The sequence below is a fragment of the Balaenoptera musculus genome, chromosome 18, assembly GCF_009873245.2.
Source record: "Balaenoptera musculus isolate JJ_BM4_2016_0621 chromosome 18, mBalMus1.pri.v3, whole genome shotgun sequence".
NCBI lineage: Eukaryota > Metazoa > Chordata > Mammalia > Artiodactyla > Balaenopteridae > Balaenoptera > Balaenoptera musculus.
The window spans coordinates 48,990,046-49,015,044 of NC_045802.1; the positions used below are offsets into that span (position 1 = coordinate 48,990,046).

The 24,999-nt window shown below is 36.9% G+C and overlaps 1 protein-coding gene across 5 annotated transcripts in view; it reads right to left on the bottom strand.

Moving 5' to 3' along the window:
• TBC1D4 (TBC1 domain family member 4) overlaps positions 1–24,999 on the bottom strand; it is a 211,083-nt gene that overhangs the window by 24,148 nt on the left and 161,936 nt on the right. For 3 of the 5 annotated variants that reach the window (XM_036831403.1, XM_036831402.1, XM_036831405.1), the window contains 5 exons: positions 22,975–23,049; positions 21,468–21,694; positions 19,535–19,699; positions 3,490–3,650; positions 1,219–1,428 (listed from right to left, as the gene is read on the bottom strand). In XM_036831403.1, coding sequence (XP_036687298.1) covers positions 1,219–1,428; positions 3,490–3,650; positions 19,535–19,699; positions 21,468–21,694; positions 22,975–23,049 — 838 coding nt within the window. Of the gene's footprint in view, positions 1–1,218; positions 1,429–3,489; positions 5,010–6,266; positions 6,424–19,534; positions 19,700–21,467; positions 21,695–22,974; positions 23,050–24,999 lie in introns of those variants that run through there. The other 2 variants (XM_036831404.1, XM_036831406.1) reach the window with 2 other exon arrangements.

The following is a 24,999-nucleotide window of genomic DNA, read 5'->3' on the forward strand; positions in this document are numbered from 1 at the left end:
TCTATGGAAGCTTGAGTAGGCATACCATTTATCACATCAAACTTTTAAAAGCTATGTTAATAACAATTAATTGCATTTTTAACTTGAAAGGAAAGAAGATTTATTTCCGAAGGATGTTTAAAAATCGTATGTACTTTTCATTCTGCTAAGAACATAGCAATAATATATATAAGAATACAGCTGTGCCCTAGCAAACTAAAAAAATATTAAAAACTTAATTGAGCAATAGGTATAGTAAAAGGAATCTTAAGGCAGATGATGAACACAGAAATGTGAATATCTGCCTGTACTAAAAAAAGGCTTTTTTTGGAAGACAGCATAATAAAAGCAAGTCAGAGAAAAATCTAGATTACACATTTTCCAATAATCTTAAAAGTCAAAGGCCCACTTAAGCTAAATCTTTCATTTCATAAATGTGAAAAACAAGGCTCTTTTATGTTAAGTGATTTGCCCAAGATAATGGCATTAATAAATTTTTCAGATTTTGGTACCATCTGCACATCTCCCTGTCTATGATTCTATCAGCACTGGTGTAAATAACACTATTATTTTAAAGTCTGGAAAACACATTCTAAAGCATTTGGTATGCATAAACTTAGCAATAAAGCACTACAAATAGCACAATAGCTGTTATAAATTATCCATTTATAAATTTAATGATTTCAATGACTTTTTAAATAGAAAATTTAAAAAACAGTAACAAAACATAGAAAATTTGATTTGATAATAGGTAATTAGTTGGAATGGATACAATATAATTTATTTGAAATAGGCATATTTATCATATTATGAATACAATTAGCCTGAAATTTGAAAATCATATTCAAAAAGAGAATTTGCTTTTTCATATTTAAGGTTTTTTTTAAAGTAATACATGATGATATTAAACTTTCAGTCATATTAAACACATTGACTTCGTTATATACATTCTTTTACCTTCTATTATTCTATCACCCAAATATACTCAAAGGATGTCTGATGTTTTAAATCTGCTAAACAAAAATGTAAATTTCTTAAGCTGGTCAGCTTCCCATGTCATAACCACCTCACGAAATGGAAATAAACAATTTTAATCAGTAGATATTCTGGTAAAAGTGTGTATACAGCCCAAGAATGAGTTTGAGTGTGTGTGTGGAGTGGGGGGGAATAGTATTAACAAATGACACCTTTAGATTATAGTATCATATCATGTCCTTTAGCCCTGTTTGAATGGCTAACCTTCAAGTTTCTGGTTTTCTTTTTCCATTCGAAGCAACAGGATTTGTTGGTGTATAGCTTTTCTCCACAAACTCCTCAGTTCCTCCGACTTTTTTCTTTCTTCAGCCTTTTCTGGGTCATCGTCACCAGACACGAATATAACCAGCGGTTCCTCCTCCATGGGTGGAGCAAGAGGGGACAGTGGCAGCAGCTCACTCGTGTCCAGTCCGTCTGCAGAGAAGAAAACAGTGAGAGGCATTCCTAAGTCGTAACCCAGACTACAGAAGTTCTCTCTGGACTTGACGCTCTCTCCTCCTATATTCCACTTGTAAAGTTGTTCACAAAGCTGCTCTCCCAGTAACTGTCAGTTTCTGGAACTAATGATTTAAGTAAATTCGCTAGACTGAATTCCCCTTCCAGATTTCCCTCTCCTAGTGAAACGAAAGTATATGTAATTTCACCACTTCTTCTTTCCACACAAAATGACCTATAAGATAGGTGCTCTAAAATGACCTGGCCTTTCCCCAGAGTTCAACACTTCTGCAATTTTTCTGTGTATATTCTCTGTGCAAAACAAAAAGATTACGTCCGTAAGCATTAGTGACCTCCTAAGGTCTACACCTACCATCAGGATCTGTCAAGAGTAAAGCAGCTGAGCGACTCTGGTCATGGCTCAGCTCAGCACTGCTCATTCCTGCAACACTATAACCCAATTTCCGGAGCTCATTCTCTCCCTCCATTCTAGACCATCTTTTTCACTGTTGCCAATTATTTTCCTATTAACAATCATGATTTTGTGTCTTAAAACATTTCAATGGATGCATATATTCCATAGAACAAAGTCCAAACTCCCGGGACTAGCACATAGACCGCTTCAGACTTTGACCTCAAGTAACCTTTCCAACTTCTTGTCTCTATCTGCCATCCTCTGCTGTCATGATGCTGAATTTCTCATGACTCCCTGACCCACAAAGTTCTCTGCAATGACTCTAGAGCTTTTCTCATCCCTTTTTCTGAAAGATGTTTCTCCCAGCAATGAGTTTAAATAAATACGTAACTTTTTTGTAAAGCTTTCTTTGACCACCCCAGACAGAGTTACTTTTATCTCTAGAAATGTTTTTTTCCTTGTTTTTTTTTTTCTTTATTAATTGACCTCGGCCCTTAGCCTTATTATTTACTTCCTTAATAAATAATTTTTTTAAAAAAATCTTACTGTATGGATTGAATACTTAGTACATTTGAATTTTGGCTTTCTTGGTTTTAGAACTGCCCTTTACATACCACTCAATTTTGATTTGTAGGGCTCTGATCATATTTTCTTCCTTCTAGTTTCTAGGAATACAGTTTTCAGCCTCCAAACACATGAAATTTTTTAGTTGTCCTCTAATTCTTTCTCCCTTCCTATCTCCCTCCCTCCCTCCCTCCTTTCCTTCCTTCCTTCCTCCTTTTTGCAGGGTGATCAGAGAATATAGTATAAATAATCACGATTCTCTGGAATTCATTTAAAAATCTTTATAGCCAAGTACATAAATATTTTTTACGACTGTTCCATGTGTGCTGAAAATGAATGAACTTTCTCTATAGGTGGCAAGGTTCTATACAAATATCAGATCAAGCTTGTTTAATTGTGTTTCTCAAATATTATCTACGTTTAATTTCTCTACATTTAATTTTCAGAGAGGAATATGTTAAAATCTCCCATGAGAGTTATTTATTTATTTCTCCCGCAAATTTTGTTTAGTGTTATTTTCTAGCTCTCCAAGCTATATAATTATGAGTGTTCTCACCATTGTTAAATCTTTTTATTTATTGTTACATTTACTTTGCGCCTTTGGGCATTTTGCTTTAATTTCTTATAGGTCTGATATGCAAAGAGAGCTGCCAGGGCTCTCTTTTGATTGATGTTTGCCTGGTGTATCTGCATCCACTTTTCTACTGTTAAATATTTCTATGTTACTTTGTTTTATGTGTGACTCTTGTAAAAGAATGTTGCTTTTCTAATAATAAAAAAATCTATGACTTCTTTTCTATCACTATGCTAGTGCCCTATGCATTATGAAGCAGGCCCCAAAACACGTTTTGAAAATTCATTCATTCATCCATTCAACATGATTTGCTGAATGTCTAATAGGTTCTAATGATAATCTGACACGTTAACCACTATATCGGATATAAAAAGGGAAGTTGTTTCCCTACTGTAATCACTTAAATCTCTTTGTACACAAAGCACCACATTCCATTCCCTAATTTACGACGCTGGTAAGGGGTAACTGTAGTAAGTATCACACGAACCCTGCTGCTGTATGGCCGAGGGAGATTTGTTCATGGGAGAGGCAACCCTAAGGAAAATGCGCTGCCGCCAGGAAATTCGGCGAGGAGTGACAGGGGTTCCTCCAACGTTTAGGGACTCATTGCTGCAGGTAGACGAGGTCCTTTTTCTCCCCTCTCCATCACTGTAGAAAGCACATAAATATATAACTTGTAAGGGGAACTGCATAACATGATCCTTCACAACAAAATAGCAGCATAAGCCATTCACCAGTTCTACCACGGGCAAGCACATGCCACAGGCGACGTGGAGCGATGCGTCACCAGGCACACCGGTCACCCAGGCCACCACATCCTGGGTCAGATGCGGTCCAGGCCACAGCCCAGTCATCAGAAGCTCACCTGTTTCTACTCATTCCATAGTAGCCAACCATTTCAGGTTCTAGCCTGAGCAAAGGAAGTACTTATACAGAGGAGCAAAGGTTGCTTGACTAATGAACTCATGCTTTCCTAAAATCAGCTGAAAACTAAAATTAGTAGTTATTCTAAACAACGTCAATATTTCATAAAAGGCTCTTAAAGGGCTTTTCTTATAGCTCTTATAGGATGGCTGACAAGACAGCTTCTAGTTGCCTGTAACTGTTAAGTCTGTCTCCAGAGTGTTAGCTACTAATAGCTGGATCGTGATAGAAAGTAACCAGAACAAAGGCAGAAGAGTCAACCTTGGGATTATTGTTAGGCGATATATTAAAGAAAAAAGTGCGGCCAAATGAGATCGGATAGGTTACATTTTAAAACATTAAGCAGATTTCTTTAGAGCAGGACTTCTTGGAGACTATAATACGCTAGCATGCACTGTGGTTCTCCAGAGGGATACAGTATACAGAAATTCCCTAACTTACTTAAATTATTTCACCCCAGAATCAACTTCCTTAACTTTTTGGGGTGGTGAGGTAGGCAGCTGGGTATGTCACATCTTTCTACATTGGTGCTTTGTGAAACAAACATACAGAAATGCTGGTCTGCTCTAAGAATTTCATTTTCTAGGAAAGAGCACACTCTAACTTCTGCTGGGGCTATCTGCAAGAAAAGGTCATTATTTTTAAAGAAGGTCATAATGACTCAAACTTAACTTTTGAGACCAATTACATTAGCAGCCAAAATACCATGCAATAACTGTTGCTGCTCGTGGTGGGAATATTTTGCTCTTTTAAGTTTTAAAGTCTCTGAGCTTTCCTGAGAGAATGATGAAGATAACGATATTTACACGTGGTGATACCAACAAGTGAAGGTGCACAAACTTCTGATGGAGCCAAGAAGTGTTAGTAGTTAGGGCAGAAAGGAAACTCAGCGAAAAAAGCCACAACCCCACGTACATACTCAGAGGAACTCACTAAGGCGAATAAAATCAAAAGTCAGAAGAGCAATTCAGTCCTTACCTGTCATCTTTGTATTTACTTTGTGTATCCATACTCACAGTTATCAGGTAATTCAGTTATTTCTAATCTTGAGCTATCTTTCTGGAACTACTGCTTCTAGATTAGCTAAATTAAGTTTAAGAAAGAGACATACCTTTGAGCTGCTACACAGACAGCAAATGACATGCTGGATCATGATACTTCAGAAAGTAGCTGATACACACATCCCAATACAGTAAAACCCACTTTGTTATGTACCCTGGATAAAGTTATAACCCTAATATGTGTCCACAGTTCACAGCTCTGCCATACTGAATGAATATATCCACCTTCACTTCCCCTTTGGAAAGCATTAATTCAAGTATTTCGCTTTTGGGAACTACGATTCAAATGTTCTATATACAATAGTTATATCCTAAGAAACAAGCTTAACCTACCCTGTATCTTCGTTTGTGTAACACTATTTCACTGGCAGTTATGTGCTAAATGCCCAACTCAAGGATGTATTTCTAGCTCCTAGTGTAGTAACTGGCTATTAATAGTAAGCACTCAACAAATATCCATGGAATAAATTAATATTGTAAAACCATTAAAAACATTAACTCAGAAGGTTAAGTAAAATGGACAAAAAATATTGGCTAGGCTAACATGTCAGGAATAAATAAAAGATCGACCTTCTTAAAACCCTTTGTTGGTAGTCACAGCTTTTTACGTTTTTCTGGCAAAAAGCTCTAATAGCTCTGTTTCCCAAAAGCACAGACTGAGGTGTCGACGGCACTGGTAGGTATTGACAATGACAATACTGGTAATAAACAACATAAGGCATCTTTTTTCCAGATAGTGAAACAGCTATATAAGGGTATCTAATTTATAATTTAAGCCTAGAAAGCTAAGTGAAATACTTATGTAGAAGCAACTATTTCAATGCCTCACAGGATAAGTGTTCAATAAATAGTAGTTTCTCTTGACTTTTTAGTACCTCTAACAACAAAAATAGAATAAACCAAACCTAAGGGTTCTGAAACTTTTATATTTTAATGCTGGAATTAAAACATCTTTTCCAATTCAGTGTTAATGACATATCAAGCATTTGGGCAGTACTAAAAGTAAAATTGAGAAGAACCCATATCATTTTCATTATTGCCTGTAAAATACACAGTTTGGGGGTAAATAGGCTATAAAATTGGTGCATGGTGTACCCTTACATTAGCGCAATATTACAGATTTGAAAATTTCATAACATCTAAAACTTTATATCCTGTAATCTAAATAAATTGCCAAATGACGCATTTTCTTCAGATGTCTGGAATTTAATAGCCAGTAACAAGCCAAAAATTAGCTGTCAAAATATAAGATAATGCTATACTAAAAGGAAGTACTTACATAACAGACCATTGACCCTTTATCATGTACTAGAAAACGACATCCTGAAAAAGCAGTTTGGTCGCCAAGATAAGGCAAAAGCTGCCCTGCTTCATCTAGCAAGAGAAATATGTATTCTAAAGTCAGGGTCCAGATAAGGGTTTCAACAGTCAGTGCATATATGTTCTCTTTCCATTTCTTAATGGAAGAATGTCATGTATTTTAGCAGAGAAATAACTTCAGAGTATTATTACATTACATGTTCATTTATGTAAATGTCTCACTTCGTTTTCTTTGCTTTTGAAATCACTGCATTCCAAAATGTAAACACTTTTTTATTTTTAAATAGGAAGATCAAATCAAAAACACATTAATATATATACCAACATACACTGGTAAATTAATTATCTTTACATTTTTTAGATGATGAAGCAAATAAGAACCATTACCTTATTTTTTCAAATAATCTTTTCCCTCCTTCTTTTGTATTTTGGAATATCAATACGTGCATTATAAAACTGTTTCCCAAGAGACATATCCAGGAAAAGTATTCTGTGCCAGCATTACCTCTATGAAAATTTGTTTAATTAAAAATTAATAACTAGGAAGGAAATACAACATAGAGAATGTCCATCTATTTTTGTATTGGTATAGTCTATATATACTTTCTATTACCAGTCACCAATTAATCAAGAACCACAATCCATGAACAGAAATGAGGGCTTTATAAGGGCAGGAAAAAATCCTCTACTATGTGTATCACGGTGTAAGCTGGGAGGCACTTCCAAGTCCTTCTGGACACAGCATCTATCAAAAGCTACAGATATGATATGAACCTACCCACAGAGCTTCAAGATAACTTTTTAATATATCCTTGACCAAGCAGTTATATCCTTCAGCTATTACACTAACATTACACTTCTTATATTAACACAGAATTTTTAATGCATACTTACTTGCCTGCTTTAATAAAAATTAATTCCAATAACAATAACACTGGACATGGCACAGAATGAAGGAGTTTTAGTGACCACGCACAGGGACTCAACTTTAAGAAGGATGCAGTCATGTTTTATTTCCCACCAGGGCAACACACACACTTTTCACAAAGGTAAATAAACTCTTAGGCCAGGACCAGTTTTACAACGCATTGTTCTGCGGGGCAGAAGCCCCCATCTCCCAACCCCCTTATTAGCACCCATCTAAAACTACCAGTATCATGAAGTCCAAATAAATGTCTACAAGCTGATTGAATCTATATCTAAATCACAATGTATTACACTCAAGATAGAAACAAAACTTGATTAATGGCATAGCAACCATTTAACAGAAATCTGAAAAGTCTTTCTCTCTGTAAATACCTCAAGAAAGGTTACATGGAACAGCGCAGTGTTGAAACTTGAATTTCTTCCACAGGACCCATAGTACAATTTAACTCATAATTGCTTTAGGTGGACTAATAGTTTATCTAAGCCCTGGCTTCAGCTGGGTACGAATCTGTCATCCTATGGAAAATCTTTACTAATTAAATAAAACTGAGAATGAGCTATTCTAGTGGAAACTAATATATAGCATCTGAGCTGAGTCAAAAGAGATAGATTAATCAATGGGTAAAACAAAAAAAGAACAAGAAAGAATTTTATTTCCTAAACTCTACACTGAATGAAAAACAATTTAAGTTTTTTGCATTGGAATTTAAAATATCTCTGGGTAGCTCATTTGCTTACTCACATCCTTATAACCTAAGGTTATAAAAATGACATCAAGCAAGATATTAAACCTCCTTGGGGCTCAGTCTAACCATAAGTCTAAAATAAGGAAATTATGGGCCAGATGACTCCTAAGGTAATACACAGACCTAACTCTATGTTTGTAGTAGAACCTAGAAAGACACACAGTAAAGCCTAACATTTCTGTTGGGCTTTAAAATGTAGATAAGAAATTATTATTGAAATGGTCTTACACCCAATCATTAAAAAAATGTAAGTCAATTACAAGTCTCAAAAAAGTCACTTTTTATCTTATCAATGTGGCCAAGATAAGTTTTTTCCTTTGAATATCTCATTCTAGTCCAATCTTTGATACTGGATTTTACTCCCACTAGAAAGAAATCTAAATGTCAGTGGCCCCAAACAGGAAGATGGGGATGTCTGTTTTCCATTGGGTTTGTGATATGATCAAAGCATAGAAACTAGAACAAAGTAAAGAATAATCATTTTCAGTTAAGTTGCTCAGCAGTGATTCTGGATATTTACCACAAAAAGCATATGGGTCAAGAGGAAGAAATGTCATCACAGATGTGGTCAGACTTCCATAATGAGGAAGTAGGTGTTTTCCTGTGTCCAGCCCAGTGGGAGGTCTGGAAGGCCTCAGCAGTGTCTCAAAATAACCAATGCGTCAGGAATTACGATGAACAGAAATAAACTAATAATTCTCTTCAGTGAAAACCAGATTCGATTTTATGAGTATGTTTCTTTTAAGGTTCTGATTTCTGCATCTTCTTGGGATTTGAAATAAACTCCTCTAATGTACACATGCACCTCCAAACTGGCAAATTAACTTCCATTAGTTCAAAATCTTAATTAGTTTTTGATTGAAGGCCACAGCACAGTCCTAAAGAACGTCAACATGGAATAGACTAGAAACAGGATTTCTATTTGCAATCAACCTTTTATATGATCATTCATGGTCTTTGATTACACCAGGCATCACATTTCCCCTACTATATACCCTTCACAGCACTGGGAGGATGGCATGCATTCAGGAGACAGCCAAAACTGATTTTTAAATTAATGGTGATAATCAGTTGGAAGAATTAATAAAGTTTTAAACAAAAATATTTAGGTCTCTAATCACCTTGATTCTAAAGCAGTGTCCCGTCTAGTACAACAGGAAAACAAGGAACGGCATTAGCATAGAGAAAGAGAGATGTCCCAAACCAGGATTTAGAATAAAAAGGCATTCCCATAAGACATGAATAAAGCACAGATAATTTCAATAATGTACCATAATGAGTGATTACACTATTTTTCTCAGTGAATATGAGAGAACTATAGAACCAAAACTACCACGAAGTACTTACCAGCAAAAATCTATTTTCTCATTGAAAAGTTTTATAAGCAGAAGTAATGGCTATCATTTGACCAATGAATTTCAATATAAATATTTTTAAAATATAGGCTTAAAAGCTGAGAAGCAATAATAAGGAGGAACAAAGATGCTTGTTTATAAAAGGATATATTATATTTGATAAATGGATGTTATATAAATATACCATCTCATCATACACAATTATATTTTAGCTACTACACAATGAAATAACATTAAATTTTTAAGAATTAATTTGAAGGTAAAACAAAACGTATGTGTACTCCCTTTCCTTTAGCATCTCAGTGCTCTGCAAATGAACCTACTAATCAATAAACCATGATATTAAAAAGATCTTGGCTTCTTTTTCTCAGCCTGCTTATAAACAATAATCTACATGTTTTTAATAATTCAGAATCATGGTCCTGGAGAAGAATGCCTAACCTGAATTTAAAATTTCAAATTAACATGCTCTTTAAATAGTATTTGTTAGCCTATGTGCTAACCTACCATATACCTTACTCGACTATGAATATTTAGAGATCCACTCTATGCATCTAATAAGATATGAGTTACCCAAATGAAAAGAAAATACCTGGTGTGGGAAGACACGCAGTTAGCGTCTCCCCACAACTAGGGCACCTGCCGGCCACTGGGAGGGGACTCTGATGCCCAAGGAGACAGGAGGAACCCCAAAGTGAACTGGTAGGACGAAGGCGGACTGAGGGGGGAGAAGAAGTGGAGGCCAGACAGGATTGGCTCCCCTGAGGCTGGGGAGTTGAGGAGAGGCAGGCGGGAGAGACTCTCAGGGAAGAGCGGGAAAAGAGCGGAGGGCAATCGCCTCACCCACTCGGGCCAGGGAGCCTGCTGAGCTGCCAAGCTGGTACCCCCCCCCATCCAAAGCCCCATCCAGGCCGCGTGGGTCCTGGGGGCATAGGAGGGAGGCCGGGGAGATCAGGAGAGGCAGGCGGGAGGGGCCATCCAGTAGGACCGAGAGAGGAGTGGAGAGGTTGATTGCCCCGCCCACTCGGGCCAGGGGAGACTGCTGAGCTCCCAGGCTGGTCCCCTGCCCTCCAAGGCCCCCCACCCCGGCCGAATTGGTGCTGGGGGCTTAGAAGGGAGGCCAGGGAGATCAGGAGAGGCAGGTGGGAGGAGCCCTCCAGGAGAAGTGGAAGAGGAGAGTAGGGCGTTTGCCCTGCCCACTCCAGCCCAGGAAGCCTGCTGGGCTCCCAGGTGAGGTTCCCTGCCCTCTGAGACCGGGCTGGGGGGCAGGCCTGGGGCCCTTCTGTTCCTTGAGCCTAAGCCCCACCCCCCCACAGCCACCAGGGCCTTTTCCAGCCCTGTGGGTCCTGAGCTTTGGCCCCGCCCACCACCCAAACCTCTCCTTTGCTTAGGCCCCGCCCTCCACAGCCAAGGCTTTCTCCCCGCTCCCCCCCACCTTTTTTTCTTTTCCCTCCTCCTCTTTTTTGCTATTGTGGTACTGACGTACCTTCCGGTTATTGATTCATCTATATTTTTATTTTTATATTCTCCCTAACATATCTGTTAGTTTTCCAGTCTAATTTTATTTTTTACTTTGTTATTGTTCTTTTTTATTTTTTGCCGCCCCAGGCAGCTTGCAGGATCTTGGTTCACGAGCCCAGGGGTGGGTGGAAGCTCCTGCAGTGGGAGCTCCGAGTCCAAACCACTGAGCTAACAGAGAACCTCAGACCCCAGGGAATATTCATCAGAGTGAGCTCTCACAGAGCTCCTCATCTCAGTACCAAGACCCAGCTCTACCCAACAGCCTAAAATCTCCAGTGTTGGAAGCCTCAGGCCTAACAACCAGCAAAACAGGAACATAATCCCACTCATAAAAAAAAAAAAAAAAAGGGCTTCCCTGGTGGCGCAGTGGTTGAGAATCTGCCTGCCAATGCAGGGGACACGGGTTCGAGCCCTGGTCTGGGAAGATCCCACATGCCACGGAGCAACTGGGCCCGTGAGCCACAATTACTGAGCCTGTGCGTCTGGAGCCTGTGCTCCGCAACAAGAGAGGCCACGATAGTGAGAGGCCTGCGCACCACGATGAAGAGTGGCCCCCACTTGCCACAGCTAGAGAGAAAGCCCTAGCAAAGAAACGAAGACCCAACACAGCCATAAATAAATAAATAAATAAAATTAAAAAAAAAAAAAGAGACGGCAAAAAAATATATCACAGATAAAGGAGCAAGGTAAAAACCTACAAGACCAAATAAATGAAAAGGAAATAGGCAATCTACCTGAAAAAGAATTCAGAGTAATGATAGCAAAAATGATCCAGAATCTTGGAAATAGAATGGAGTCACGGATTGAGAAAATACAAGAAATGTTTAACAAAGATCTAGAAGAACTACAGAACAAATAAACAGAGATGAACAGCACAATAACTGAAATGAAAAATACACTAGAAGGAATCAATAACAGAATAACTGAGGCAGAAGAACGAATAAGTGAGCTGGAAGACAAAATGGTGGAAATAATTGCTGAGGAGCAGAATAAAGAAAAAATAATGAAAAAAATTGAAGACAATCTCAGAGACCTCTGGGACAACACTGAACACACCAACATTCGAATTATAGGAGTCCCAGAAGAAGAAGAGAAAAAGAAAGGGTCTGAGAAAATATATGAAGAGAGTATAGATAAAAACACCCCTAACATGGGAAAGGAAATCGTCACCCAAGTCCAGGAAGTACAGAGAGTCCCTTACAGGATAAACGCTAGGAAGAACACACCAAGACACATATTAATCAAAGTAACAAAAATTAAATTAAAAGAAAAAAATATTAAAAGCAGCAAGGGAAAAACAAAAATTAATATACAAAGGAATCCCCATAAGGTTATCAGCTGATTTTTCAGCAGAAACTCTGCAGGTCAGAAGGGAGTGGCAGGATATACTTAAAGTGATGAAAGAGAAAAACCTACAACCAAGATTACTCTACCCAGCAAGGATCTCATTCAGATTCGATGGAGAAGTCAAAAGCTTTTCAGACAAGCAAAAGCCAAAAGAATTCAGCACCACCAAACCACCTTTACAACAAACGCTAAATGAACTTCTCTAGGTGGGAAGCACAAGAGAAGGAAAAGACCCACAAAAAACAAACCCAAAACAGTTAAGAAAATGGTAATAGGAACATACATATTGATAATAACCTTGAATGTAAATGGATTAAATGCCCCAAACAAAAGACACAGACTGGCTGAATGGATACAAAAACAAGACCCATACATATGGTGTCTACAAGAGACCCACTTCAGACCTAGGGACACATACAGACTGAAAGTGAAGGGATGGAAAAAGATATTCCATGCAAATGGAAATCAAAAGAAAGCTGGAGTAGCAATACTATCAGATAAAATAGACTTTAAAATAAAAACAGCTACAAGAGATACGGAGGGGCACTATATAATGATCAAGGGAATCAATCCAAGAAGAAGATATAACAATTATAAATGTTTATGCACCCAACACAGGAGCACCTCAATACATAAGACAAATGCTAACAACCATGAAAGGAGAAATCAACAGTAACAAGATAATAGCAGGGGACTTTAACACCCCACTTACACCAATGGACAGATCATCCAAACAGAAAGTAAATAAAGAAACACAAGCTTTACATGACACAATAGACCAGATAGATATAACTGATATTTATAGAACATTCCACCCGAAAGTGACAGAATACACTTTCTTCTCAAGTGCACATGGAACATTCTCCAGGATAGATCACATATTGGGTCACAAATCAAGCCTCGGAAAATTTAAGAAAATTGAAATCGTATCAAGCATCTTTTCTAACCACAACGCTATGAGATTGGAAATCAATCACAGGAAAAAAACTGTAAAAAACACAAATACATGGAGGCTAAACAGTGTGCTACTAAATAACCAAGAGATCACTGAAGAAATCAAACAAGAAATTAAAAACTACATACAAACAAATGACAATGAAAACACGATGACCCAAAACCTATGGGGCACAGCAAAAGCAGTTCTAAGAGGGAAGTTTATAGCAATAAAATCTCACCTCAAGAAACAAGAAAAATCTCAAATAAACAATCCAGCCCTACACTGAAAACAACTGGAGTAAGAAGAACACAGAAAACCCAAAGTCAGTAGAAGGAAAGAAATCATAAAGATCAGAGCAGAAATAAATGAAACAGAAATGAAGAAAACAGAAGCAAAGATCAATAAAATGAAAAGCTGGTTCTTTGAGAAGATAAACAAAGTTGATAAACCCTCACCCAGACTTACCAAGAAAAAAAGGGAGAGGGCACAAATCAATAAAATTAGAAATGAAAAAGGAGAAATCACAACTGACACTGCAGAAATACAAAGGATTATAAGAAACTACCACAAACAACTCTATGCCAATAAAATGGACAACAACAAAGAAATGGACAAATTCTTGGAAAGGTACAATTTTCCAAGACTGAACCAGGAAGAATTAGAAAATATAAACAGACCTATCCCAAGTAATGAAATTGAAACTGTAATTTAAAATCTTCCAACAAACAAAAGTCCATGACCAGATGGCTTCACAGGCAAATTCAATCAAACATTTAGAGGACAGCTAACACCGATCCTTCTCAAACTCTTCCAAAAAATTGCAGAAGGAGAAACACTCCCAAATTCATTCTACGAAGCCACCATCACGCTGATACCAAAACCAGAAAAAGATATCACAAAAAATGAAAATTATACACCAATATCACTGATGAACATACATGCAAAAATCCTGAACAAGATACTAGCAAACAGAATCCAACAGCACATTAAAAGGATCGTACACCATGATCTAGTGGGATTTACCCCAGAGATTCATGGATTCTTCAATATATGCAAATCAATCAATGTGATACACAACATTAACAAATTAAGGAATAAAAACCATATGATCATCCCAATAGATGCAGAAAAAGCTTTTGACAAAATTCAACACCCATTTATGATAAAAACTCTCCAGAAAGTGGGCACAGAGGGAACCTCCCTCAACATAATGAAGGCCATATATGACAAACACACAGCAAGCATCCTACTCAATGGTGAAAACCTGAAAGCATTTCCTCTAAGATCAGGAACAAGACAAGGATGTCCACTCTCTCCACTCTTATTCAACATAGTATTGGAAGTCCTAGCCACAGCAATCAGAGATGAAAAAGAAATAAAAAGAATACAAATTGGAAAAGAAGAAGTAAAACTGTCACTGTTTGCCGATAACATGATATTATACATAATAAATCCTAAAGATGCCACCAGAAAACTACTAGAACTAATCAATGAATTTGGTAAGGTTGCAGGATACAAAATTAATGCACAGAAATCTGTGGCATTCTTATACACCAACAATGAAAAATCAGAACGAGAAATTAAGGAAACACTCCCACTTAACACTGAAACAAAAAGAATAAATACCTAGGAATAAACCTGCCTAAGGAGGTGAAAGACTTGTACTCAGAAAACTATAAAACACTGACGAAAGAAATCAAAGATGACATAAACAGATGGAGAAATATACCATGTTCTTGGATCGGAAGAATCAATATTATGAAAATGACTATAGTACCCAAAGCAATCTATAGATTCATTGCAATCCCTATCAAACTACCAATGGCATTCTTCACAGAATTAGAACAAAAAATTTTACAATTTGTATGGAAACACAAAGGACCCCAAATAGCCAAAGCAATCTTGAGAAAGAAAAACGGAATTGGAGGAATCAGGCTCCCTGACTTCAAACTATACCACAAAGCTACAGTAATCAAGACAATATGGTACTGGCGCAAAAACAGAAATACAGATCAATGGTACAGGATAGAATGCCCAGAGATAAACAAATGGGACTTAATGAAACTTAAAAGCTTTTGCACATCAAAGGAAACCATAAACAAGACAAGAAGACAACCCTCAGAATGGGAGAAAATATTTGCAAATGAAACAACAGACAAAGGATTAATCTCCAAAATATACAAACAGCTCATGGAGCGCAATATCAAAAAAACAAACAATCCAGTTAAAAAATGGGTGGAAGACCTAAACAGACATTTCACCAAGGAAGACATACAGATGGCCAAGAGGCACATGAAAACATGCTCAACATCACTAATTATTAGAGAAATACAAATCAAAACTACAATGAGGTATCACCTCACACTGGTCAGAATGGCCATTATCAAAAAGTCTAGAAACAACAAATGCTGGAAAGAGTGTGGAGAAAAGGGAACCCTCCTGCACCGTTGGTGGGAATGTAAATTGATACAACCACTATGGAAAACAGTAGGAAGGTTCCTTAAAAAACTAAAAATAGAATTACCATATGACCCAGCAATCCCACTACTGGCATATACCCTGAGAAAACCATAATTCAAAAAGACACATGTACCACAATGCTCACTGCAGCTCTATTTACAATAGCCAGGACATGGAAGCAACCTAAGTGTCCATCAACAGATGAATGGATAAAGAAGATGTGGCACATATATACAATGGAATAGTACTCAGCCATAAAAAGAAACGAAATTGAGTTATTTGTAGTGAGGTGGATGGACCTAGAGTCTGTCATACAGAGTGAAGTGAGTCAGAAAGAGAAAAACAAATACCATATGCTAACGCGTATATATGGAATCTAAAAAAAAAAAAAAAAATGGTACTGATGAACCTAGTTGCAGGGCAGGAATAAACAGGTAGACATAGAGAATGGACTTGAGGACATGGGGTGGGACGGCGAAACTGGGGCGAAGTGATAGTAGCATCCACATGTATACACTACCAAATGTAAAATAGTTGGCTGGTGGGAAGCAGCAGCATAGCACAGGGAGATCGGTTGGGTGCTTTGCGATGACCTAGAGGGGTGGGATAGAGAAGATGGGAGGGAGGCTCAAGAGGGAGAGGATATGGGGACGTGTGTATGCATATGGCTGATTCGCTTTGTTGTGCAACAGAAACTAACACAGTCTTGTGAAGCAATTATACTCCAATAAAGATCTATTTAAAAAAATAAAAAAGAAAATTACATACCTTACTTGACTATGAATATTTAGAGATCCACTCTATGCACCTAATAAGATATGAGTTACCCAAGTGAAAAGAAAATTATATTTCACAGTTTTATGGACCTCCTTTCTATTCTGAATAGTTCTAGATATCATGGTAATTGTGTGCATATGATGTTTTCTCTGAAACCAGTAATAATGAGAGATGTAGAGTTCAGAAATTACTGACATAAAACCACACTCTTGAATATCCTCATTCTTAGGAAATTCATACTAAAGTATTCAGAGTAAAAGGACATGATATCTGCAACCTACTCACAAATGGCTTAGAATAAAAAAAATATATGCATATATATATATATATATATATATATATATGTATGTATGTACATATACATGTAAACAGGCAGACTGATAAAGCAAATGTTAAAAATTGATGAATCTGGATAAAGAGTTAGCAGTTCTCCATAATATTTTTGCAACTTTCCTGTAAATTTGGAATCGTTTCACAATACCAATTTTTTAAAAACTCTCTCCAAGATTCTAACTAGTAAATTTATGTCTAAGTGACTTACTAATTGAAATAAACCTATTGAGAGTGAATTTTGTCCAATAATTTTACTACTGTGTAGATAGTCATCAATAATGCATGGGTATGTACCACTATAGACATGTATAATAATATCCAGGGAGAGTACACTTTAAAAGCCAAAGGACTAGAAATAACCCACATGTCCACTTGCAAATGAATGCACTGTGATATAGTAAATGAAATACTATCCAGCAATAAAAATGAATGAACTGAAGTGCACATAAAAATAGGAATGAATCTCATAAACTAACTTAAGTGAAGGAAGCCAGATATAAAAGAATTTATGCTGTATCATTCCATTTATAGAAAGTTCAAAACCAGGCAAAACTAAACTATGGTGTTTGAGGTCAGGATGTGGGGTAGAGATTGGGTGGGAAAATGTGAGGAGCTGCAGGTGTGCTGGTAGCATTCCATGTATTGACTGGGTTGGGGTGACGTGGGATGTTCACTCTGTGATAATCCATGGAGCTGGATGCTTACGATTAGCGTACTTTTTTTTTTTCCGGTCTAGTTTTTAGGGATTAGCGTACTTTTTAACGAAAAATGTTAAGTGTCTTTTTGGCTTATTGATTCTATGCTGTCAAGTTACAAAACAGCGTACAAAGAGTACACAAAAACATGCCAAAAAGTGCTCTCTGATTTTTAGAACTTCTCAGAGCCAAGAGAACACCACAAAGTACATAAAATACGATGATTTTTAATGATCCTATAAATTTAAAAGTTCTCCACATGCTTAAATATAGCATTTCAAATAAGATCACTGCAAAGAAGTGAATTTTTTTCAATACAAAACTAAATATTTGCCCTCTGACTTCAATACCCTCCTATTAGAATGAGGTACAGAAGGCTAAGGGAAGCTAGGCACAAGAATGATACACACATCTAGGCAGAAACTACCGAAGATGAACATATATCCATACATTAAAAACTATAAATAATCTTTTTTTTAAAAGTCACTGCTTTTGTACTCTATAACCTATTCACAGCTAGTCTTTGACCTTTTTAATGGCTGTTCCTAATTGTCACCTCAGGCATGGTTCTATTTCTGGAAGGAAACAGGGATTCTCCAGATGCTCACTTCAACATAACAACAGGAAACTGCAAATGGGTGTCATTGAAAGCACTGTATTCTTAATAAGTAGTACTATGGAGATGAGGCAAACTGACATTTTTATATGTGTACATCCTCAGTTCTCTAAATTCATTGCATATTCCATATACATTATGCTATTTTTATGGCTATCTTCCTTTAAATCTTCTCCCATAAGGTTGTCACTGAAAAACCCTTTAAAATCAATTCTTCATCAACTTTCTTCACTAGCAATTCAATGTTTCAACATAACTTTGTACTAATTCAGAGGAAGGTTCAGATTCAAAATTTTATTAATCCAATATTAATCATCTTTCTTGGGATGAAAAAAATGGACACACATGGACAAAAGATATTCAGGGATAATTCAAGCATTATTCTAATTTAACTAGTTACTGTGGGTTACCTAATTATATGCTAACTTTTTGGATTCCCTAAATCTAAAAGAAAGGAGGCCAAAGAATACCCAAGAAGATTTTAGTGGCACACAGGCTAGTTGACAGCATGTATTCCTCTCCCTGACTGCAAAAATTGCCAATTATCGAACAATAGAAACAACCCAAATATCCATCAGCAAGAAAGTGGATAAATTCTGCTGTATTGAATGGAATACTATACAGCAATAAAAATGAATGGCTCAAGCTACACATAAAAATAGGAATGAATCTCAGAAGCTTCTAAGCCAACAACAACCCCTTGAGAAGAATTCCCAAGTTAATCCACCACTTTCCAAAGGCTAGAATATCCCACTGAGAATTTGCATGATCAGTAAGATTTCATAATTTCAAAAAATTGTAAAGGCAATTCTTAAAAAATCACTATATTTAATTTTGTGTAGCTATAAGAGCAAGGAATAAGACTGAATAAATAGGCTACATGTTTTCAATACTGGGGACAAAAAACAAAGCAAAATCGAATGTCTACAAGATTCAAGAGCTCCCTCATGTTGCCTGAAAGAGTTGCTATCGACATGATCCTCTACCCATTATGTGACTTACACTGAGATTCAGAAAAGAAGGTCTATGTCATTGAAAAAATCAGAGAAATGCCTAGGAAATATTCTATATACTTAAAAATAAAGATATATCATATCCATTACTTTAGTCTAGTTGTTTAAATCAGTGGCTTTTGGGTTCCATAAGGTATGTCCAGAGAAGCTAAGAAAAAAAGGCCTGATCAGGGGAGGTTTGCTTATGTGTTAGCACCAGGTCTTGCCCCAAACAAAACAAGGCTTAGACTCTGGGGCCGAAGGCAAGGAAACACACAAATAGTACAAAAAATACAATCCCTAAAGTAAGATAATCATGTCATCAAAAAGCTTGGAAACACTGGTTTTAAAAGTTTTCTTCAAATTAATTGAAAATGAAACCAATATATTAGAAACAGGTTAGAACAAGCACAACATACGGATGCATTCATGTCACTCTAGAGTTAATTAGCCACTTCTTAGTAACATATCAGTATATCACTGCAGAAAACGTTGCTTTGCAAACAGGACACTGATCTCACCTGATTTCATTTTCATACTGTGGGGACAGTCTACCTGAATTCTGGTAAAAGCTTTTCAGGAAAGAGGGGGCAGTGAAGGAAGGGGCAGAGAAGGAAGTGTGAAGACTTGGAAGACTGGAGGAAGAATTACTCTCCTTGTGCATGCGCCGAACTGATGCAAGGATGCTGGGTACAGAAAATACAGCAAATTCGTCTTAATTTACATTTTGGCACAATCTTCATTCACTATGAGATAGCATATACACAGGTTCTCGCTATAAATGTGATCAGGGCTGAATTTATATGGAAAAAAACTTATATGCATGCAGTTCTCTATTAGATGACTATGACCTAGTTCATTGTTCACAAACTGAATTCCTCATCTATGCAGCGTTTCTAAGCATATGTGTTTGTCTCTAAAAAGCTCTTAACAATTTTAGGACAAAAAGTGTTTGTTTTGACATGCAAAAGATACTTCAAGGGGAAAAAGTAGGAAAGCACAAATAATTACAGGAAACAAGTTCCAGAAGGAAAAACTGATTATCAGTAGTTCAAAGACTTAATTATTTTAAAGATATAAACCCTTCTAAAAATTTATGAACAACATGTTTGGTTGTTGGAAGTCATCATAATACCTTTGGCTTAACAAACGTTAATGTCCATGTTCTTTTCTTGCAGCCTGTGGCATTGTGCAGCCATGGTTTTATCTGAATCCCTAAATCTCCTACAAAGTTTTTTTTCCAGAAGGTTCTTTTCATAGCAAGTTTTTACCATGATATAAATAGCATCTTTTCATATTGACAGAAGTTCTTTGAGCATATACATTATGAAATGTGGAAAACATAAGGAAAAACAGACATTATTAATTGTTTAAAATAATTGTTTTAAATTCTTGAAAATAATTTTTCCTGGAAAAAGAGACAATGTTTTGGGTAAATATAAATGATCATTAAAATTTTTCATATATACGTGAATACTTAATCCTTTTTCATAAAAGAAAATCTGAGGATAATTAGTTCTATTAATTTATTTTTATATATCCTAAATATTTTATTTTTTAATATCAAATTATTCAAAAAACAACAATCAGCATTCAATTGCATCCTTAAAAGAAAAGCTGGTAAATTTGATAACAACTAATATAAAAATTAATCTTCTTTTTACTTAGAGTTCTGTTGGGTTTTTTTTTTCCTCTCTGACTGGAACCCCTATCAGACCGTTTCCTGAAACCAAACTCATAGGAACGAAGAAAAACAAAATTAGTTCTAGGATATAAATTCTGATTTGTACTACACGGTAAGAAGTATAATCATTCTACAATTCCAAATTTAGCCCCTTTATTATCTCTTACCAAATGCCAAATGATTTTGTTAAATATTTTTTAAATACCATGCAAGATAGTTTCTAATGGATACTTCCTGTCAATTATGGTATATGTATTCTTCTTTGTAAACATCACTTTATTCTAGATAAAATTTTTAACAATTTTCACATTTGGCTTTAATTTATTATGAAAAAAAATACAGCCAATTTTTATCTCACGTATAAAGGTAATGTAGGAGATTTTTTTAACCCTTGTGCTTACAGGAAGTTCTGCTATGTTATTTGCAAATTTGCTGACTGTTTCATGAAAGCCATCGTCAAAGAGACACTGAGGAACATGCGTTGTCAGAAGCTTTTTCAGACAAAACAACTGCCTGATATCTTGTTTTCGACATTTTTCTGGGAAAACAAAAACTATTTCCATCCAAAATGCTTTAACTCTTCTCTTTCGGGGTGCCTTAAAGCTTGCCTGTTTCCCTTAGTAACGAAGGTTTTTACCATTCAATTTATTTTTCTGACAACTAAATGTTGGCTACAGCATGAAGTCACAAATAACTCTTGACTCCACGGTGGTCAGAAGAGAGTGACAGGAGAATTTTGTTCCAGCTTCTGGAGGGAGCTTTGGACTCACCTGCACTGTTCGCTGGAGCTCTGCCTCAGAAGAGGGGAGCGAAGCCCGTGAGCCTTCCCATCCTGTAAATTCAGCTTCCTCTTCGTGCTGGAAGGTGGGTGGCTGAACGTGTGGGCCCGTCTTCGAAACTGCGGGGAGTCAGAATCCTCTTCAGGGAACGTCTGCCAAGCTGAGGACAGCGGGGAAGCTGGCGGGGTCCCTGGCGGGGAGTCTCCCGGGGAGAGGTCCTGAAACGCAAGAAGTCAGGCCTTTCCTTCCTACACCGATCATGGCAGACCTGCTCACAGGGTGCCTCTTCTTCCTCCTGAGTCACGACAAACTGTTGTAGCTTTTTTTTGTTTTTTGTTTTTTTTTTTTACTCAATCCATGCTGAGGGCTGATCACTGTCACCACAACCCATTTCTTCTGATAAGCAGCTGTAAGACGGCATCCGTAAAGGTAGGCCAGAAAGTGAAAGGGATAATAAGAAGAGGGATGCTTTCCCCTAACCCTTTGTGGTAAGATGCTCTCCAGCTACTGTACTGTTCTCACTGTTGCCAGAAAGATGAAAAGAGATCCTGACCGAAAGAGGGTGGAGGTCTGTATTTACGTATCTACTGATTTCCGTGACATATCGGTTGCATGTTTCCTGTACTGTCAAAACAATATCACAACGCTTAAGTGTCCAAGTCTCATGGCAAAGATTTCAGGAAAATAAAATAAAGCCTGTTAAGTATCTTCCCTCACCATGGATGCTTCTATCTAACTACGTGTTCCCTGAGGTAAAAATTTTTTAAAAGACATGAAAAACAGGAAATGAATGAAAAGTGAGCTATGCCGGAATGCCTCTCATATTGCATGGGGAGACATCATAAATCTTTCCATTTAGACAAGTATGCTGTTTGAAATGTTTAGCCTGATAAACTTTGGTTAGGGCTAATCGACTCATAACTGGACTAAGTCCTCAATTCTACCAACAGAAAGTTTAGTGAACATATTTTAATATTTTTCCATTAAAAAAAATAGGTTGCATTTGCCTCAGGTTACATGTTACAGGAAACAGGAAACCAAACCTACTGAGAATTGTCTATGAGATAAAGAAGAGCCTAACGTTGCAGTTAAAAGGGTTAAATATGGGGGAGGGGGAAGTAATATGAGGAAGGAACAAAAGATAAAAAGATCACTGTATAAGTGCAATAATCATATGGCTCCTTTTTCTATGGCCTTGGATCAACAGTTGCTCAAATATTGTCCCCGAAAGTATACTATCTCCAAACAGTAAAACGCCTGACAGAGCAGAGTTAGACAGCAAGGGATGTGTTCTGTCCCAGAAAGAGAAAGCCTCAGTTGAATAAAGAGCAACATGCTAATAGCCAGAATCTTCTTTAAAATAATAAAGGCTCAAATAGTTATTTTTTAGAAGTCATAAAGAGCTCATAACAAAATAACTAAGCACGCATATTATCATATTAGTGTTGGTTTTTACCAAGTTGCAATAGTAGGAAAAAAGGGAGCTCTGCTTAGATACCTTCTCTGAAGCAACACTGTTGGATCGTTCAAAGCTGTCCACACTTCCAAGCCGACCTCTCATTCTGTTAGCTCCCTGAGTGAAGAGAATAAAATTAAATCGTTCATAGGGTTTGAATTTTTACTTTAAAACTATAAAAGGCAGTTGCCTCTTTATGTTAGCATTACATTGATCCTTTTGGGGTTCACTCAAATTTGTTGGCAGTATTAACAGCCATTCCAGCATGGCAAAGAGAACTATCCGCAATCTACTTCCATTACTTCTAAATCAGCCATTAGATAACCAGATATTCAGACCAAGCTTACTGAAGTGACTTTGGTTACAAAGTCAAACATTATTCACCCATAACATCAGTGAGAGTCCCATGAACTTGGTGTCACATACAGATAAACACCCATGTGGAAAAGTACAGCACAACAAACCACAACAGTTATAAAGAAAATGGTTTAATACATACAACCTCCCTACAACCTAGATCATAATTTACATTATAGGATTATAATAAACACAGGTTAAAAAAAGAAAACTGCATCCTAAAATGTATGGATTTAGCTTCATTCATTATTCCGTAATGCAAAACTACTTCAATAAAGTCTCTCTAGAAGACTAGATAAAAGTCTGCTTCAGTACTGGTGAATTGGTTCTCGATTTTCTTTTCACACAGTTCTTTGGTGATGATCTAAGAAACGAACCAAAGGGATCATCTCATCTATTTCTCTCTACACTTCATGTAGGAAGAAACTGGAGCCAAGTATTGAAGGAAAGAAGATGAAAGGCTGGCTAGGAACCATATCACATAGAAGGTCTTAAGAGACAAAATACAGACTAAGATGTTCTGCCTAACTCTAAAACACATGGGAAAGTTCTAAAGAGAATAACTAGAAATACGTCAAGTCAGTGTGACAGTGACTCTCCGCAATGAAAAAACGCACAATATTTCTACAGCACTTTACAATTTTAAAGTGTGTCTCCAAACATTTCTTGGGTTTAATTGGGGGGGGGGGGGTTAAGTTTCATTTTAATTTTTAATCAAAGTGATACCTACACAAAGTTTCAAAAGTCAAACTGTGCTACCAAACTTATGATGTTAAGTGGCAGTCACCAGCCCCCTCCTTCACATGCTGAATCCCATTCCCCAAAAGCAAACACCTGAAATTACTTGTATCAATGCTTCTGTTATTCAGCTTACATTCCTATTCCTTAATCTTTCCATTTTAGGCACTATCCATTGACTTCCTACTCTGCAAGATGAGAGTTTAGGATTCTTACTTCATTTTCCATCCCCATACACACTTCTCTCTTCCCCTCTTCTCTCAGTAGAGTTATATCACGTGTCAGTTAAACCAATATTTTGTGCTTAGATTTTTACGACCTTGTAAATACTGTTTGCACCTGAGCTACATATTTTACTACTAATACAACTCACATCTTGTACAACTTGTTCTTCATGGAGTTAACAACTACCTCAGTAATCCCCAGTTTATTACTACTAATTTATTTATCATTAATCTATTCCCAATAAATCTCAATATGGTCAAACATTACAAAATCCATTAATTACATATATTTTTCTTTGAGCTACCCATTTTGGAGATCTCTGTCTTCCTGCCCCAGTTTGGACTGGTAGCAATTTAGGTTTGCTGAATAGATGTTTCCAGTATTATCCTTCAACATCAACCTAGAAGTTTCCTTTGATGCTATTCTATGTTGGAATTTCTGCTTCCTTGAGCCCATGTCTTCCTCTTTTTTAGTTTACTTCCTCATTTTGGTGGAACATATACTCCAGGTGCTTTCTGAGAACAGGAGACTGGGAAGTAAATTTTTTTTTAATTTACATGTCTGTAAGTGTCTTTGTTCTATGCTTATATTTTATTAATAGTTAGGCTGAATATACAATTCTGCCTGGAAACGTGCCTTCAGAATATGTAAACATTGCTCAACTGTCTTTCGGTGCAGAAGTCTAATGTCATTGTGATTCTTGAGCTGTGTGTGTGCCCTGCTATTTCTCTCTGGAGCAGAATCTAA